The following is an 18,872-nucleotide window of genomic DNA, read 5'->3' as shown; positions in this document are numbered from 1 at the left end:
GTTATATTGTCCCCATTAACTTAAATTTATAATTTTTACTAAGTAGAATGTGACATATTTTGAGGTTGAATTCTGCAATTGTTACATGTTAAAAAATAAATTAAAGCAAAACAAAGAAACTGACAACAATCAATGCGGCCTATAACTTTAATCACATCATAGGGGAATGCAGTTTTCTTATCTTTTGTGTAAATTAATGGTCTCTTTGTTTTACTGAGATTCAGTTTTCCTTGGGGCCCTAGTTAAACCTTACTGCCGAACTATAATATAGGCGGGGGGAAAACATTTCTTTTATTTCTGCTTGGTATTTCAGAATCAAGAACTTACTCTATTTCACCAGAGGAATCTTTGCAAATGCATTTACTCCACTATGAAAAATGCTGCTGAACCAATTGTTTTATACATATTTTTAGCAGAAAGCTCAAGTAAATGCATCAGAGTTAAGGATGCATATGGAAATCTTCTCTGTGGATTCTACAGCATCCAGCATAATGTCTGGAGTACAGTGATCAGTCAATGAATACTTATTAAATCAAATTGAATCTTAAAATTTCAATGATGTCCCCATATACAATATACATTAAAAATAACACATTATCTGTTTCTGTTGTCTCTATAAGTTGTCAGCCTAAAATGAGATGCTTCCCATTGACCATTAATATTAATGCAATAAAGGGTTAGAACGAACATGAGGGTGGAGGGAATGATGTGTCAGTATATTTGGAAAAGAGCGTAGTTGTAGAACATTTGTTAGAGAAAACAAGCAAACCTATATTGTTTGAGAAGAAAACAAGTTTCATGTTAAATTAACCACTAGAGGGAACCCCATGAAAATAATAGATATTGACATCGCAAAGGAAAACTAATTAAAAGATATTTAGTAGCATTATAGAATTAAAAGTAAATCAATTTTACAGCTAAGCAAAATCCCAATTCATTCAGAATTCAACAAACTTGCCTTAAAACAGCTAGTGTCGTTGGGGGAGGGAGAAGGCAGGAGAGTAATTGAGTTGATTTTTAAAGACAGTATTACCATGGCAGACCCCATACATGCATTAAAAAAACAATAGAAGTATTTTAGGGTGACATGATTTCTTCTTTGAAGAAAATCAAACTCCTTCCCAAGAGGGTGGAAAGCTATCACTTTCATGAGTCTACACAAGAAAAGTTAAGAAAAAAAAAAAATATATATATGTATATATATGGCACATTACTACTAATTGCTATATAATTCAAACTAAGCCTTATTTTTAAACCTAAAATATAAATTTCCTTTTAGGGTCAATATAAAGTTTATGTTCCAGAATCCTTAATTCTTTAAATTCTGTAACTTAAAAAATGCAGTGCTAGGAACCACAACAAGCTTGCTAGAGTCCAGAGTGATCCAGATTGCTTTGGTCTTGGCAAAGAATACTACTAATAAATGAAACCTGGACACAGGTTTCAAAAGCCGATTCTTCAAAAGTGGCATTGGTCTCTTGTTCTCACCTATTTAGCACTTCTACAACTCTTATACTTTCATTATCTGTCACAGAAACAAACACCCTTTGTTCTGATGAAGACATCCTACCAAAAGTCAAGTGTTCCATCATATTTCAAACCAGGTTATACTAAACCCATCGGGCTTTAGTCACCATTTAATTTAATTTGCTGCTTTTGACTATGCCCTTTATTGATGCTCTAGATCTAAGGACCATCTATCAGTCTTGTTATTTTCTTCATGGTTCCTCCTGCTAGGAAAATGCCAAAGCAGTTGGGAAGAAAATACTGTTGTCTCTAAAATGAAGACTGAAGGATTCTCTTGCTACAATGAGTATTTGACTCTGCAATTTACTTCTACAATCAGCAGAACACCCAGGACACACTATTCTGCCCAACAGTAAGGAGATGAAAGAAAAACAGATGTTGGCATTTCTGAAAGATATGTTGTGTCTTTTTTTCTATTTAATAAGACTATTTGTTAGCCTGTTTATTTGGCTAGAAACTCAGTCTTGGCCAGCAAATAGGTTACTCATTTTTCTCCATCTTTATTATTATTAATTTTTAGGATCACTATGGGAAAATAATTTGAGCAGGCTTAAGAAGATGAAATGGTTTGAAGAATAGTAATTGAGTTAGAAAAAAGTAAATCAGTCTCTTTCAAATCCCAAACCCTGTTTTGAAAACTATGTGGATGCCTCCTGGAAAATCCAATGGAAGGAGACCTGGCTGAGTTCAGAGAAGTATTAGAAAAATGAAGAGGCAGGAGTCAGACAGACCTGGGTTCAAATCTCACTTCTGAGCCCTAGAGAAATAATAGCAGAGACCAATAATATTCATCCTGAAAGGCTGTTTTTAAGGATTAGCAATATTTCATATAAAGCACATACCATATGGTAAGTGCTCAATTAATGGCAACAGTTTGGGTCAGGTGCAGAACTCTTTAGTTTAAAAGTTCTGGCTTCATGTTTAGAATTATTAACATTTAAGTATTTTTAATTTCTTAGCCTATATACAAGTAAATAGAAATAAAATATTTTCCTATGAGTTGTAGCTACTAGATGTGAGAGCAGCAATAAGGATGAAGTAAGCATTATCCTAACTTGATAAATGAGGAAACTAAATTAACACGAAGTTAAGGAGATTATCCAGAATGTTCCATCTGGTAGTACTTTCAGACTCCTTTTAAAGATCTGTGATTTAGATACCATAAAATACCTGGAGGAAACGGGATCTAACATGCATTTTTAAATGGAGAGAGGCAAAAGTTGCAAAATAAGAAGCTTCTGCAAAAGTAACTTTACCATGTCGGGCAGCATCGTATTTTGACATGTTAACTCGCAGGAGGAAATTATTCAAACTGTTGAGGTAAGCTGGAAGTGAGTGATAGCCTTCTGGATCATACCATACCTGTTAAATTCCAACAGGAGGCAAGATCAATATTGTGTTCAAATAAATTAGGCTGCCTTTACATCTGACAGCCCACAGAATTTATATTTAAAAGAAGAGCACCAATTTCCCAATAACTTATTTTATCTTGGAAGATTAGAACCATTCCCCAGAGTGTTGACTACACACCTCTATGTTTCCAATTTAGAGATGGGCAGAGATTGGGAAAAACATTTTGTTTCCCCTGTGTGATAGCAGTAAGTTATTAGTTACTCTGTACCTTCTCCACAGGCAAAACTGGAAATAAACTGGAGAAATCGTTAATATCTCCATCTCTGTGGCTAGTGAGTGTATAGGGATTCTGGGACTACAGCTAAGGCATCCTCAATAATAATAATAATAACAACAAATGGCATCTAGGCCAGGCTGTACAAAGAAATTAAATACATACACAAACATTGTGTCCATAGCAAAAAGACTGCTAATCTGGAGATTCTAGCACTAACTTTCCATTCCTAGTTATAACCCACACGGAAGTGAGTTATGGTATTTACCTTCTCTGTCAAAAACAGAGCGTTTTAAAATACTGCTGTGTTTCAATTCAAGAAACCCAGTTGATAATTTAAAATTACATGAGAGAAGTTATTTAATACTAGAACTCTTTGTTTATGCAAGAATGTTGACTCTGTGTGTGGAGAGAGAAAGAAAAGGAACAAATGGTGTGGGGAGGGCATTCAAATCTCCAACTCTACTGTCTACTTTCTATATGACCTTAGGAAAATTGGTTAAAATAGGCCCCATAATATCTATCTCATAGGAATGTTGTGAGGATGTAATCGGGTAGTTTGTGTAACAGGTGATTCTAGTCCTTGGCTTATCACAGTTACTAAATAAATATTAGTTTCTCTACTTCCCCCAAGTCTATATATATGTCTCTTACTACCAAATGAGAAATATGTGAAGGACGGTTTAAAATTCCTCAGACTCCTATAGATCATATATGTATGAGTCTGTGACTCTAGCTTGTTTCAAAGCATAGGTGTGATCTAGTTTTTAAAAAAAAAAAAAAAAAAGGAAAGCCAATAGGAGTATTTATCTCCATCAAATTCTGTTAAGTAACCATGTTCTGTAAGAAACAAGGATAACCATATATGACACATACGTAAAGAAATATGCATAAAACTTTAATGTATAGCTTAATAAAAAATTATAAAAGGAGTACACCCATTGAACCATCACTCAAGTTGAGGCACAAAAATCGCCAGCATCCAGAACATCTCCTCCGGGATTCTCTGTGTCCCTCAAAATCATGATATTCTCTCTAAACAATATGGTCGAGTTTTGCCTACTCTTAAAGTTTATGGCATATGCAATCATAGTTAAGTGTTTCTTTTTGTTTTTTCTTTTGCTTATTAGTAATGTTTGGGATATTTACGGGCTTGTATGGAACTGAGCTCATTTCATTGCTGAAAGTTCTATTGAATGAATACACAACAATTCATTTATTTTACTGTATATGGACATTTGGGGTTGTGTTTTTGGCTAATATGAGAAACACTACTATGTAAATTTTTGTATATGTACCCTGGTGCTTGTGTTTCCCTGGGGTAAATACACAGGACTGAACCCTGGTCTACAGGGAAAGCATTATGCCAAACAGCTTCTCAACTTGATTGCACCCATGTTTTGTTTTGGCCTCATGAAAATGCTTGAGCATTTCAAGTTCACATTCGCATTTGTATGACATCCCAGAAGAAAGGTTATAATTTACCTTAGCAAGTGTTCTATTGGCAGGAACTGCTGTTATATCAAAACGAAGGTCTTTAGTCAAAGGCAACCCAAAACTCCAACCTCCATACCTATATAGAATAACAAAATTTATATTTCTTTTAAAGGAGAAAATATTCATAAATGGACCTAAATTGTTTAACCAAGGGCTCAATGTTTTCTTTCCATTAGGAACATATTTAAAGTATGAAATAAATACTGCCTGGCAAATATTTTACATTTTTATTGATTTCTCTTATCATATTTTAATCTAAAGTGTACATTATAACTAGAAGTAAAAAGTCCTTTTAAATGATTGCAAACATGGAGTAATCATTCTGAAAATAAGTGATACGTAATCTAACCAATTCCTTCAACTTAACTGGATCATGCACCATCTCAAAAATCATAGTATTTTAGCCCTTAAAAATACTTTTTAAAGAAGTGATTTAATACTAAAGTGATATAAGATCAGTTCTCATATTTTTTCAAATGGCTCTGTTCTCTTTGATTCTCCAGACTTTTCCCCCTAGCTTGTCCCCTGGTGCTATATACTTTTTCTCTTCCTGGGTATCTGTAGGTGAATTGTGCCTATATAATTGCCTGGTACTCATCAGTTCATAGTCTCTTAAAAATAAAAAGTGGATTTAAAAAATTCAAACAGTAATTTTAAGAATAGATTAGTTTAGATGTCCCAAATTAGGTTTGTTAAACAAACAATGGTGCAGTCACACTAGGCTAATCTTGTGACTATCATCCTAAATGTGATGTTATAGAGCTGTATTTTTTTTTTTAAGATTTTATTTATTTATTTGACACAGAGAGAGAGACAGCGAGAGAGGGAACACAAGCAGGGGGAGTGGGAGAGGGAGAAGCAGGCTTCCTGCTGAGCAGGGAGCCCGATGAGGGGTCCGATCCCGGGACCCCGAGATCATGACCTGAGCCGAAGGCAGACGCTTAATGACTGGGCCACCCAGGCGCCCAATAGAGCTGTATTTTTGACATGCAAAGAACACTACAGTATATTGTTTATTTTTTAAAAAACAGGTTTTAGAAATGTTTGTTTATAATAAACGTCATTTTGTTGAAAATATTTACATGTATCTGTGTCTAGAAAATTTCTGTAAGGATATACAATCAATAGTGGTTATATCTGGTTTTATTTCTGCTTATATGTAGTTCCTAATTATTTTACAGTGAACATCAGTAATTTGTGCACATTGAGAAATAAAAGAGGGAAGAGATAGAGGAAAGGATGAAACAGTAGCTATTTGCAAAATGACCAACTCTCCCTCCCCCAGCCTTATTTGAGGTATAACTGACAAATAAAAATTGTAGATATTCAAGGTGTACAACGTGATGTTTTGATACATGTATATAGTGTGAAATAATCACAATCAAGCTAATTAAAATATCCATCACCTCACACAGTTACCATTTTCTTTTTGTGTGCACATGCATGCCTGTGTGTGTATGTGCGTGTGTGGTGAGAACACTTAAGATCCATCCTCTTAGCAAATTTCAAGTATACAATACAGTATTGTTAACCACAGTCACATTGCTCTCGATTAGCTCTCCAGAATCTATTCATCTTGCATAACTGAACCTTTGTAGCTCTTGACCAACATTTCCCCATTTCTCGAAACCCCCAGACCCTGGCAACCACCATTCTACTCTCTGCTTCTGTGAGTTTGACTATCTCAGATCCCACATACAAGTGGGATCATGCAGTATTTGCCTTTCTGTGTCTGGCTTATTTCACTTAGCATACATAGTGTCCTCCAGATCCACCCACAGTATCCCAAATACAAGCCTACCAACCTTACATCCATGGCAAACCTTTAGGTGGCTTAGGTATGAGCCTGCGGCCTTGCTATACATGGACACATTTTATCCACATACAGCATAATCTAAATTTGAGATATTTATATTGGAACTAAGGTCAATTATCACCTAAAGCCACGCCCTAAAACTCTCCAAACTGGAGATGCCTGGGTGGCTCAGTCGGTTAAGTGTCTGCCTTCAGTTCAGGCCATGATCCCAGGGTCCTGGGATCGAGTTAAAAAAAAAAAAAAAAAAAAAAAAAAACCTCTCCAAATTGGCGTAATCTAGTCAATAACATTTTTGTCTCAAGGAAAAAAAAATATGTACAAGTTTAACAATACATTTTTTGCAGCCTAAAAAAAACCCAGTGTTTTTTAATTTCTTAAAATGAGTCTTAATTTGAGGAGGTTGATATTTTTTAAAGAATTTTCACACATAAGACTGTTTTGATAAAATAGAGAATTTAACCACGTAAATAATCAATAGACATTTTCATCTATTTTTTAAAAAGATTTATTTATTTTAGAGAGAGAGAAAGCATGAGCAGGGGGAGGAGCAGAGGAAGAGGGAGAAGAAGAGAAGCAGACACCCTGCTGAGCGGGGAGCCTGATGCAGGGCTTGATCTCAAGACCCTGAGATCATGACCTGAGCCGAAACCAAGAGTTGGACACTTAACCGACTGAACAACCTAGGTGCCCCAGAAATTTTCATCTATTGTCTCAAGTTCAGAAGGCAGTTGCCATTAAAATTTGAAAGCAAGATATGCTAAATTAATATATTATAGAGTATTTTTACCTCTTTTGCATAAACTCATTAGCAGTTGATATAAGATAATTTTCCAAGCGGTGCCCAGTGAGGTTGTAAATTATTTGAGAAGAATAAGTTCTTCTATGAGGTGGAGAATAGTTAAATTTAGGACACTCCTGAAAAATAAAGTTAAAAATTAAGTTCTTCGATGCTTTGCAAATCAAATAGACAATGTCAAGAAGTTTTGGTCTCGCAACTTGTCTATTGCTGCAACAGGTGGAGTGTGATAAGACTGTCTTCTGACTCTGAAGAGCTTTGAAAGGGAAGGCATCTTCCTATTCCAAGAAATTAGAGTAGTTATTATTTATATAGAACACATACATATGTTTAGGACTCACTTGAAGCCAAAAAGAATACAACTTAACCAATGTGCAATTTTCTTTTCACTGTACTAACAAGTTTGACATGCATGGAGAATAACATTAAACTCTAAGATAACTCAAAATTCCCTCAATAATTTATAGAGAAGAAAAAAATGTTTGCCCAGAATTGAAAAGATGACATTAAGGGACATAAGTTCTCAGGGGACAGCAGTGGATGAGTTTGTATTGTATCGTTTTTAAGGTACCAAACCTGAGTGTCAGAGCTCAAGTTTACATACATCTAAATCTATATAACTTAATGTTAAATAAATCTAAACCTAATCTTTACATATGTAAATTTAAAGTTATACCAAAATAAATTTTGTTTATATTGCAAATTTGCTTATATAGTTCTATATGCACACATATGTATATTGCAAATTTAATAGAGTTTCTGTATACTCTTCACCCAGTTCTCCCCATTAGCATCTTACATTACTGTCATTGCATATTTGTCAAAATTAAATGCATTGGTACATTACTATTAACCAACCTCAGAGCTTAGTTTTAACCCCTTATTTTTATGCTCATAAGCTTTCTGCACTTCCTGACCACTTACTTTTCACTGAAGCTTCCCATGCTTCTCTGACATGAAGTTTAGTTTGGGAGAAGCCTAGCATTTTTCCAGTTTTTCCTTCCATCCCTTCACATGATGTCCCAGAGCCTGAGGCTAGCACCACACGTGCACTGAGAGCATAAAGTTGCAGACTGCTCTAAAAAATGAATGCTGAATTTCACCTTACACATCAAGTTGGGTCAACATTTAGATCACATTTATAGAATGCTACTGATTCCACAGTTAGAGACACCTTATGTATGCAATGTAATTATTAACTTCAATCTTTTGTTGAATTATATATACAGAAAAGCACATATAAGTATGCTTCTTGATGCATTTTTTACAAACTGAACACACCCATGTAACCAGAAACCAGATCGGGAAACAAAACAATGCAAGTACTGGAGAAGGCCCCTCATCAAGCTTCCTTCCAATCACTACCACTCCCAAAGTATCCAGCACAGAATAGTTTTGCCTGTTTTTGCACTTAATATAAATGGAATCGTATTATGTATACTCTCTTGTATCTGGCTCTTTCCACTCATCATTCACTTGTGAGAATCCTCCATTTAATGTGTATAGTTGTAGATCAAGCATTCCCATTTTGCTGTATATAGAAATCCAGTGTGAAAATACATTACATTTGATTTATCCACTCTACTGTTGGTGGGAATCTGAGTGGCTATTACAAATAGTATTTCTATGAATATCTAGTATATGCCTCTTGGTGAACATATTCACACTTCTGATGGGAATATAATATGAACGGAATTGCTGATCCCATAGTTTATGTATATCTTCAGCAGTATTAGGTCCTGTCAAAAGTTTTATATACATATTTGGTTATTTATTTATATATTTCTTTAAAGTTTTTATTTTAACTCCAGTTAGTTAGTATACAATGTCATATTAGTTTCAGGCATACAATATATTGATTCAACAGTTCCATACATCACCTTGTGCTCATCACAGCAAGTGAGATCCTTAATCCCCATCACCTATTTCATCCATCCCCCACCCCACCCTCTCTGGTAACCATCGGATTATTCTATAATTAAAAAGTCTGTTTCTTGCTTTTTCTCTCTCTCTCATTTTTTCCTTTGATTAATGAAATTTATCTAGATTCCAACTTTAAATACTAAGTTAGTTGACTCTTACTGTGCACTACAGAAAATACATTAAGAATTTCAGAAATTAGCCAGATTAAATGAGGGATTAGAAAACTCTTTGAGTACTGGGTAATGCTGGCATTGAAATATGCAAGGATTCCAGAAGATGCTTGTGGGATCCCTGCTTTCATTGTTACTAACTGTCTTGCATGAGAACACAATAATAGGTTGCATTTACAGAAAACATTTCATTCCAAAATATTGTGCAAAGAGTTCAAGGTTCAATGATATAACGCTATTAAGAAAATATTGCTAGATTCCTCTACTGTGGGGAAGTAAGTTGACCACAAAGTCACTCTCAGAAACTAACAGTAACCTCTTCTCTTCAACAATCTTTCATTTCCCCAGTGAATTTGGTTTTCTTAAAAGTATGTTGAATTGATAGGCCCAGAAAAGTAAGCTGTGTATCTATAAAATACAGATGGCATAAGGGATGGTTGGATAATCTTTTCTGTTTCTGTCAGGCCGTGGATTTTTCTTGCATGCTGGAGGTGCTCCTTAGAGACCAATGGAGTTCTGTTCCGGACTTACACATTACTGACTTCATGGCTGACCACCAAATGGGCAGTCTTACTCTGTTTTCAAATATGACAGTTGTGGTGGCTTTGTTGTCTGAAACATAGAACTTTCTGGTTAGAACTGAACTGAGACCAAAAATTCATTTTTAGTTGGTTTCCACAAAGACTGTCATAGAATTACCTGCCTTTGGAAATTTGTTCTGAGATGGATTTAAAACAGTGACCTGAAGTTCAAAGGCAATATTTTTGAGCTGCCCTGCTCCACATCTCTGAGCTACTAGCTTCCATAAAATGAAATTATACTGACTCTGGTAACCTGGATAGATCTTTCAAGTTTCAATATTTATTCCTTTCTTTTTCCTACTTCACTGAAATGGAATTCCATCTTACCTGGATATTTTCTGAGCAGGAGCAAACACCAAAATTAGTGATAGGCTCCCCACTGGTGTTCCATTTTCCCAGACTGTCTTCCTTTAAACACCTTCTGCAAGTAAAAACGAATGAGGTATGTGTGTGTTCTCATGTTCATGTATGAGCATATAAGCGAGTATTTGGTATTAAATTCAGGTGTACAGTCTTAGGTACAGTTTGCTGGTTTTTCATAACTCAAATATACATTACACTACCATTTTCAAATGATTTGACATTTTACAGGGGATAAGAGAGGACACTTATTGATAGAACAGTGTTGAAACCAAAGCTCACTGAATTGTTTTAATGTGGCAGGATGGGGCTTTTTGACCCCTTTCTTCTCTGCTCTTTCATCCTGTCCTCTGACAGGAAGGGGATACTTTAGCAAAATAATGCACCAATGTCAGGTTCACATGCACCATGTACCATCTTGGAAGTTCGAATAGGAAACACTACATAGCGCAAAGACAGGGATTGGAGTCCGAAGACTTGTGTCTTAGTTTTAGCTGCACAACTTAGAATCTAGATTGTTTTTTGACAAGTATCTCAGTCTTCATGAATCTCAGTTTCTCCATCTTAAAAATGGGATTAATAATTCACAGGGTTGTTGTGATTGTTAAAGGGAAATATGTACAGGAGAGAACTCTACAAATTATAATGCCCCTAATGTTTATTATTACAGCACAGCATAGCCACGGAATGAACTAGAGGGGAGAGAGAAAATCTATTCCATACAGATCTCTCTCAGGGGCGGCACTTCTCCAGCCTACAACACACACCCATTCATCCACACATGCACATGTACATGCACAAACTGGAGCGTCAAAAAGAAAGGGAAAAGAAAACAAAAAAACCCGAGAACCACTTACGGATCACTGATGTTCAAACATATGTTGTCGATGCCAGGGAAGTTCCATAGTGCTGAGACCAGGGCTTGTGTGCTTGGGTGAGAATTCCTATAATAGTAAAGGATAGGAACAAATTTGTGATCCTCCACTACTCTTCCATATTAAAGTCATACTTATGAATAATTTGGAAAAATAAAACATGCTGTATGGGATAGTCTTCTTAAAAACCCGAGAAAGACTCAGTATCAGGAAAAAAAATAAGTATCATGGAAAAAAATCAGCACATATCCTCTTCGGCTGCCTTGTTATTTTCCTAACCATTACATACATTTAGTGATCACCTATTGTATATATGTAATAATACCAAATTATGCAGAATTCTGACCTACTATCCTATATTTGTGAGGCCATTAAAAAATTATTTGCTATATATTACAACAGATTGGGAAGCCACACCTAGCCTGGCTTTCTTGATTAAAGTCTAGTCATTAAAAATAAAGACCTATGATAAATTTACTTTCAGATAAACACAGGAACCCTTAAAAAGTTATTCGTTGGCAATAGAAGTGTCATGTTGCAATAAATCAAAACTGTCCATTCCTTTGGCAGAATCAGGTACAGCGCCTCATAATTCTTTTTTCTTCAGCATTGCAGTCACAGGGGCACAGCCGCACCTCTGGAGGCACTGGGGAGATGTTTTAAAGGAGAGAAACTTACGCATAGAAGGCTGTCTGTTCAGAGGTACCGTAGAGAGATGGGGAGATCTGGATCTCTGGATAACTGTTGCTAGAATTTCTTAGTGTGCCAAGGCCCATGGCAGTGGTGACAAAGACGATGGGGAGGATAACCTGAGCAATGAGACCTTTCCAGTTCCTGCGGGTGTGGTGGAACCTCTTAATGAGGATAGCCATGATCTTCTTCAGTAACAGATCAAAACCACCCAACCTCTCTCCCCTCGTCAGGATTTTGTCTGATTAAAAAAAGGTGGGGGGTGGAGAGAAATAGAGAGAGAGAGAGGTTTGATATGGTTCTGGGAAACATGATAAATCACATTACAAGGTAACTTCAAAAACCATGGGTGGATGGTATAATGTGATGTGGTAGGAATAGCTTGTATTTTAAAGGTTCTGATATGAGGTTCAGCTCTTCTTTTTTAAACTTTGGGCCTGAGCCTCTCCAAGTCATAGAGTTTTACGTAAAATGCTTTGTAAATTATAAATCACTATGTACAAAACATTAGTAGTTATATACATAATCATTTTACACATCAAAAGGAGAGATCCACAATTTGATAAATGAATATTGTCCCCGATCTCCAAAGATACATACATTCCTACTGTGGGTAACTTAGTGATTATAAGCCTAACTGGCTCTCATTCTAAGGTGAGGTCCTGTGAATTCTCCTTACACTTGGGAAAAGGGAAATGCTCTCCTCCAAAGTGTGATTCTAGTTCAAACATTCATTCATTACATTCTCTTTAGACATCTGGACTGATTATATATGGCATTTCAAAACTCCATTTTTACCACCAGAGTCACAAAAAAGAACTCATTGGAAAAAAATGTCTATATTACCCCCAACCCCGTGAAATGTTCTTCAGGTGTGGAGAAAAATTCCCTGGCTTCTGAACATAAGAGGAGCCATGGAAGCCATAAACTGTTGCTTCCTCTATGGTGCTCTTACAACTGATAATTCCATAGCCCTCCCTAAAAATGTTACATTCTCTCCGAGGGCCTGCTGCCAAGCACTCCTCTACATGAGATAAGATGACTGTCAACTCTGTGGATAGTTTTAATTCTCCATCACAAATTATGCAGCACAAAAAATCATGATCTTCATTTAGCTGATAAGGAAAAATACAAAGCTGCTTAATTTAAAATGAATTCCAATTAAACAGAGTGAACAAGTTTAAATGCAAACTCATATCTCTGCAAAGGGGAATTGTAGAAGGAGCTGAATATTTTAAGTTAATTAGTATGCTTTTCTGTTTCTTGAGAAATTACATGTGGATGACTTACAGGTGTATCAAATGGAGCAAATGTGCCTGCTAAAAGATAATGTCAGTGAGGGAAACATTTTGACTGAAGAATAGTTTCAAATTATGAGACAAATGCAGAGGCAAATACATAACATTTACTTCCTGAAGCAGATGACCACTTTCTAATCAAAGTCCTCAATTACATGGGCTCGACAATTATATTCCCCAAAAGATGATAAATGAGGAATATGGCAGAGGACAAATGAGACTCCCAAGTTCCAGAACTATGCAAACATCAGAGATGATTTTTTCTAAGTTTTAGAGCCAGGCAAATGTTTAATTAAAAGTTCTGTTCCCAGAGATTTTTTCCAAGTTAAGCAAACTGTTGAAATGACTATTCCATAATTTATACATCATTTTACTATATGCTTCCTTAAGTAAATAGTGTTTCCAAAGGCAGAAATTAACTGTCAGAAAGGGAATAAGAGAGGATAAAAGTTATTTTCAAAAGAGGCCAATTCCTCAAAGTCATATCAAGAAGCACAATTTTTCAAACATGTCTTGTGTGAGGAATTGGGTGGATGGGGGGGGAACCTATTATTATAGGTTCTTAGCCATGGAGTCTGACTTCATCAAATCTGAGACCCTCCCCCAAAAGCATTTCCTCAGAGCCTGAATATTCTCATCACCTGAACTGTTCACAGAAGGGAAAGATTAGACATGTTTCCCAATAAGGCCCCATAAAGAGTGATGACTCTTTTTTTATAACTTTTTTCCGATGACTCCTCTGCTGAGTATGTTTAATAGCAGTGAGTCAGCTACCTTACAAGGTAATTTTGTCTATTATTGGACAGCAGCAATTACAGGAAGGATTTTAACTTGTCTAACACAAATCTGAAACTGTAGTAAACACCTTGAAAATGAATTCCGGCAGGTATAAGGAGTACACACCACCACCCTAACAAGCAAGTTCTCTCCCATTCTTCGAAATATTTTTGAAATAGAGAATTTGATTTCATTTAACAAATACTTGGTATATTAAAAAAAGAAAGCTTATATTTCTTTATTCCTTTTGAATTTAGAAAGAAAATGTCAAGCTGAATTTTTGCCCTGTGATTTTCTCCTTTACGTCATTTATGGGAATTAAGCAAAACATGCACATTAGATTTATACCATCTCTGTCTGTAAAACTGCTGCTGCTCACAGATAAATCATCGGGAGCTGAGATGCCATTGGTACTGGAATTTCCAATTTTCTTTTGTGTTAAGTGCTCAAGACTCATACTGCTATTTTTTCGTGACTCTTTAGTCAAGTTCAGAAAGACCTAGAAAGAGAAGCCAGGAACACTTCATTAACATAAAACATGCACGTCCTTTCTACTTCCTAAGTTCAAGTTTGATTTTGAATTTTTATCACATTTATTGAGACAAACAAGTGTGACTTTAAATGAATATTTTTAAAAGTGACTTTGAGGGAACATTTTTTTTAACCATACAATTTTATTACAGTATTATTGACTATATTCCCTGTGCTGTACTTTTCATCTCTGTGACTTATTTATTTTATGTCTAGAAGTTTGTATCTCTTAACCCCCTTCCTCTGTTTCAGTCATCCCCCACCCCCTCTACGTAAACACTTCGGTATGTGAAAGATACGTGTTCTCTAATTGGATAAACGTCTTTGTTTTCAGAAGTCACTCTTACATAAGAACGGTACTGAGATAGTTTGAAGATTTTCTGATGTTGTGAAAATTTAAAATATTTCTTTTCTATTTTTAAAGAACTGTGCATATTTATTCTCAGGGAACAGCAAGTTATATCAGCTTCAAAAAGAAGAAACTCACCTCTTCCACGGTGGTGTCTGAAATACCGTAGCACCCGATGTTGAGGTCACCCATGCCATTGTCCAGTGCCCTCAGGAGTGACAGGTAGGCCCCTGAGACTTTGGTGCTAAATGGAGGAAGCAGATACACCAGCTCTCCCCCGATGTCCTCCTTGAGGTAGGCTTCAGGGAGGTGTGATCGGATCATTGCTGTCACGGCCGTCGTGTCGCATGTTGTATTTGCACTTAGGTTTGGACTCTAGGGACAAAACCAGAAGTTACCACTCCTTTGTCCTCACACCACAGTGATGCCAAGGGTCCTCATCAGAGGGTGGTGAGACTCTTTCAGGCCACCCAGACCTGAGTCAGATGACACATCCCTCCTCCAAGGGCTCCCTGTCCCAAGTCACTGTTCTACTGGCTCCATTCTCCCGCCTGCCCCTGTCCCTTTTCCAGCTTCACTGCCCACTACTCACTGCCCTCTCATCTGCTCTACTCCAGCCACAACAGCTGCTTTGTGTTGTGGGAGTGTTCTGCCCTCAGGCACACCCTCCTTGGGGCCTTCTCAATTGTTGTTCCTTTGCCCCCAGATAATGACATGGCTCCTTCTCTCTCAAGCCCCAACTCTTGCTCAACTGTCATCTTCTCAGAGACCCTTCTCTTCCTACCCTACATAAAACGGCACCACTCAGCATTCCCTATTCCCCCTCTGCTTTATTTCTACCCACAGCATTTATCACCCGATAATAGACTTAATAATACACTTAACAATGGTATTATCTGAATTCCCCACACTCTATCAGAATATAAACTCCACGAGGGTAGAGATTTTAATATCATCAGTCCGCTGCTGTATCACCAAGGTCTAGAACAGTGACTTGAGCACACACTAAGGCATAATATACACCTAATATATATATATTTCTTAATGAATTAATGAATATAAAAATAAACTGCTTTTTATTTGGAAGTCACATCAGGATGTTCAGATATAAAATAAATGATTGTAGTCAAAGCCAACCTAATGGCATACACATCTTGCACAGTATTGATAATCATATGCTATTTTTAGGTGGCACAGGGGTCCTTAGTCAGCAGCTGTTCTTCAAAGATGTCAAAGCACCATTGGCCTTCTTCACATTGCCACTTGAGGGGTACTGATCAGAAGGTGCATACACAACTGCATATTCTCTTTATTTGCTTTAATGCAAAAAATCTAATTTTTAGCCTTATAGACTGAAATGCTAGGGAAACTAAAAGGCTCATCCTCCATCAGTAACTTTAGGATATAGATCCTCTAAAAAAAGGATCTATATCCTAAGGTAAAAACCTAGTGACCTGGTTCTTGTTGTGAGATACCAGACCAGGAGCATCAGCATCACCTGGGCCCTTGTTAGAAATGTAGTCAATTGTGAAGCCCCATCTAAGACCTAATGAATCAGAGACTTTTGGGGTGAGGCCAGGAATCTGGGTTCAACCAAGACCTCCAGGTGTTCTGATGCTCCCTTAAGTTTGAGAAACATGAAACTAGCATATTAATGATGAATTTTAGCAATTAATAAGTTTGGAGAGATTCTGCCTCCATTTCACACAAAAATTAATTTATGACTCTATAATGAGGTGTATTTTCTCTCTTACAAACCTTTTTCTTGGTGAGCGTGAGGTGATACCCATCACCAAATGCTTCCTTGAGGTAAAATGGTGACCCACAACAGCGCAGCCCGCCCTGCTCCAGGAAGGCGATGCGGTCACTCAGCACTTCAGCTTCGTCCAAATGGTGCGTCGACAGAATGATTGTTCTGGCTTGAAAATACAGAGGAGAACAACTGAGAATGAAAAATTAAGACACAGTTCCCGAGATCTACAGAGTTCACACAAGTAAATCCTGTGATTTATGAGGAGAAGAGGCACATTTTATGAGCTAACTGAAAAACTGACCAGAAGGAGCTTTCAGAATAAACAAAGAGAAATTCAGAAGCGGTGTTACTAAATATCTAGGGCTGTTTTCTTATACGTTGGCAGCGAATAAGCATTTGCCATGCCATACGGCTAAATGTCCGTCATTTAGAGTGTGCATGTTAGCAACTCCTTCCTTAGTTTGCTCCCTTGTCTTCATTTTCATTTTTCCTCTGTCTCTGTTTCTGTCTCTCTCCCCCCCTTTCTTCACTATGAAGAAGCAATAATTTTAAAGACTTTTTGAATATTCCTCTCTGATTAATCCACTCTACTCTGATTGCTTCTTTGCTTCACATCCTGTTAGCACTTGTTTAGTCTGTTTTCAGTTTATTTTCGTTTGTGTATGTTTGGTATCTCTAATTAGATTCTAAGCTCCTGGAGGCAGAATTTGGGACTTCTATCAGATGTGCATGCTCTCAGAAGGGCCAATGAAGTGCTCAACTCACCATGCTCAACTACATGGATATTAACTAACTGACCCAGAAATTTAGTGGTGGGAAGAGAAGAATTGGGAAGGGGAAGACCCCATCTGAGACTCTTAATGGAGCTTTGAAACAGAAAAGGTGTAAAGTTGGTTGCATGCGTCCCAGAGGGCAAATTTAGGCCTGCTGGGTGCAGAAGTTATAAGAGGATACTCATACCAGTTTTGTTCTTGGATATAACATCCCAAATGCTTCGGCGAGAACACGGGTCAACTCCAGTGGATGGTTCATCCAAAATGACTACCCGTGATCCACCGATAAGAGCTATAGATATGGATAACTTCCTCTTCATTCCTCCTGACAATGTTCCAACTCTCTTATGACGATGGCTATATAGTCCAGTATCTTTTAGTGTCCTTCAAAAATAATGTATGGTGGTTATTTTTGACAGATAAAATATTTGAATATTGAAAAAATACAATAAGCACTTTAAGTAATAGGTCTTTACTAAGCAACTATTATGTGCTCAGCAAGGTGCAATACACTATTGAGGATTCATGATATAGTTTTTTTTATTATTTATCATTTAGTTGGAGGCACAAAGTTAATACCCAGAAAACACTATCAGGGAATATATGGCTCATTTTTTTATTTGTTTCTCTGAAAAATATTTACGGAGGGCCTGCCTGTTTTGTGCCAGACCGTTTTAGCTTCTAGAGGAAAGCAGTGAGAAGATGATATTCCTACTCATAAGGAGATTAGGTTCTAGTGTGTGTATGTATCAGGAGGGATGCAGATAAAATTTAGTCAAGAAACATATTCCCAAGTAAGTTTATAATTTGCCAGGTGGTGACAAGTGCAATAAAAAATACATAAAGCAGGGTACATGAGATAAGGATTGCCTGGGGCATGCTATTTTAAGCATCTATTTTATATATGGTCATCCCCTCAGAGAAGGTGACATTTGATCAGAGACCAGGAAAGTGGAGGTGTGAGTCAAATGGCTGTTTGGGGAAGGCTGCTCTAAGTAGAGGAAACAGTAAGTGAGAAGCCCTGTGACCGGAACATAAGCCAGCCTGTGACTTGGCCAGTGTGCCCAGAGCACAGTGAGTGGGGGGAGAGTGGAAGGAAATGACATCAGAAGTGAGATGGGGCAGGCATGTAGGGCCTCTTGGCCTTGACAAGGACATTACGGAGTTCCACACTGAGTGTGGTGGGAAGCCATAGAGGACTTTGAACTCTGGAGCTTCATGGTCTTATCTGCCATTTAAAAAGGTCACCCTGGCTGCTGTTTGAAGGATAAACTATATAAGGGAGAGGAGAAGCCTGGTGTCCAGTCAGGAGACTTGGCCTGGTATAGTAGCTATTAGAAATAGAGGATTTAGGGCAATATGGTAGCCTGAGATGAAGAGATTTATATAGTTTCAGTATAATAATTGGCTGGTGAAGATAATGACATAAAATGTATACAATACCAGAAAAGTAAAAAAACTAAAAACTAATTGTTTTGTGACCAAATGTTCATACTGGCATTATTACCATAGCTTGACCTCTTTTTGAG

General features: G+C 37.0%; 1 protein-coding gene across 1 annotated transcript in view; it reads right to left on the bottom strand.

Annotated features, from left to right (window-relative positions):
* ABCA12 (ATP binding cassette subfamily A member 12) overlaps positions 1–18,872 on the bottom strand; it is a 167,568-nt gene that overhangs the window by 21,109 nt on the left and 127,587 nt on the right. Inside the window, exons 30-39 of the mRNA XM_032413454.1 lie at positions 17,531–17,727; positions 16,576–16,736; positions 14,956–15,192; positions 14,286–14,436; positions 11,851–12,103; positions 11,155–11,241; positions 10,265–10,358; positions 7,255–7,382; positions 4,640–4,727; positions 2,784–2,889 (exon numbers count right to left, since the gene is read on the bottom strand). Of these exons, the coding sequence (XP_032269345.1) occupies positions 2,784–2,889; positions 4,640–4,727; positions 7,255–7,382; positions 10,265–10,358; positions 11,155–11,241; positions 11,851–12,103; positions 14,286–14,436; positions 14,956–15,192; positions 16,576–16,736; positions 17,531–17,727 (1,502 nt within the window). The remainder of the gene's footprint in view (positions 1–2,783; positions 2,890–4,639; positions 4,728–7,254; positions 7,383–10,264; positions 10,359–11,154; positions 11,242–11,850; positions 12,104–14,285; positions 14,437–14,955; positions 15,193–16,575; positions 16,737–17,530; positions 17,728–18,872) is intronic.

The sequence above is a fragment of the Phoca vitulina genome, unplaced genomic scaffold (genome assembly GCF_004348235.1).
Source record: "Phoca vitulina isolate PV1807 unplaced genomic scaffold, GSC_HSeal_1.0 scaffold1, whole genome shotgun sequence".
Lineage (NCBI taxonomy): Eukaryota > Metazoa > Chordata > Mammalia > Carnivora > Phocidae > Phoca > Phoca vitulina.
Note: the sequence above shows the minus strand (reverse complement) of the source record. Positions and strands in the feature narration are given on the sequence as shown.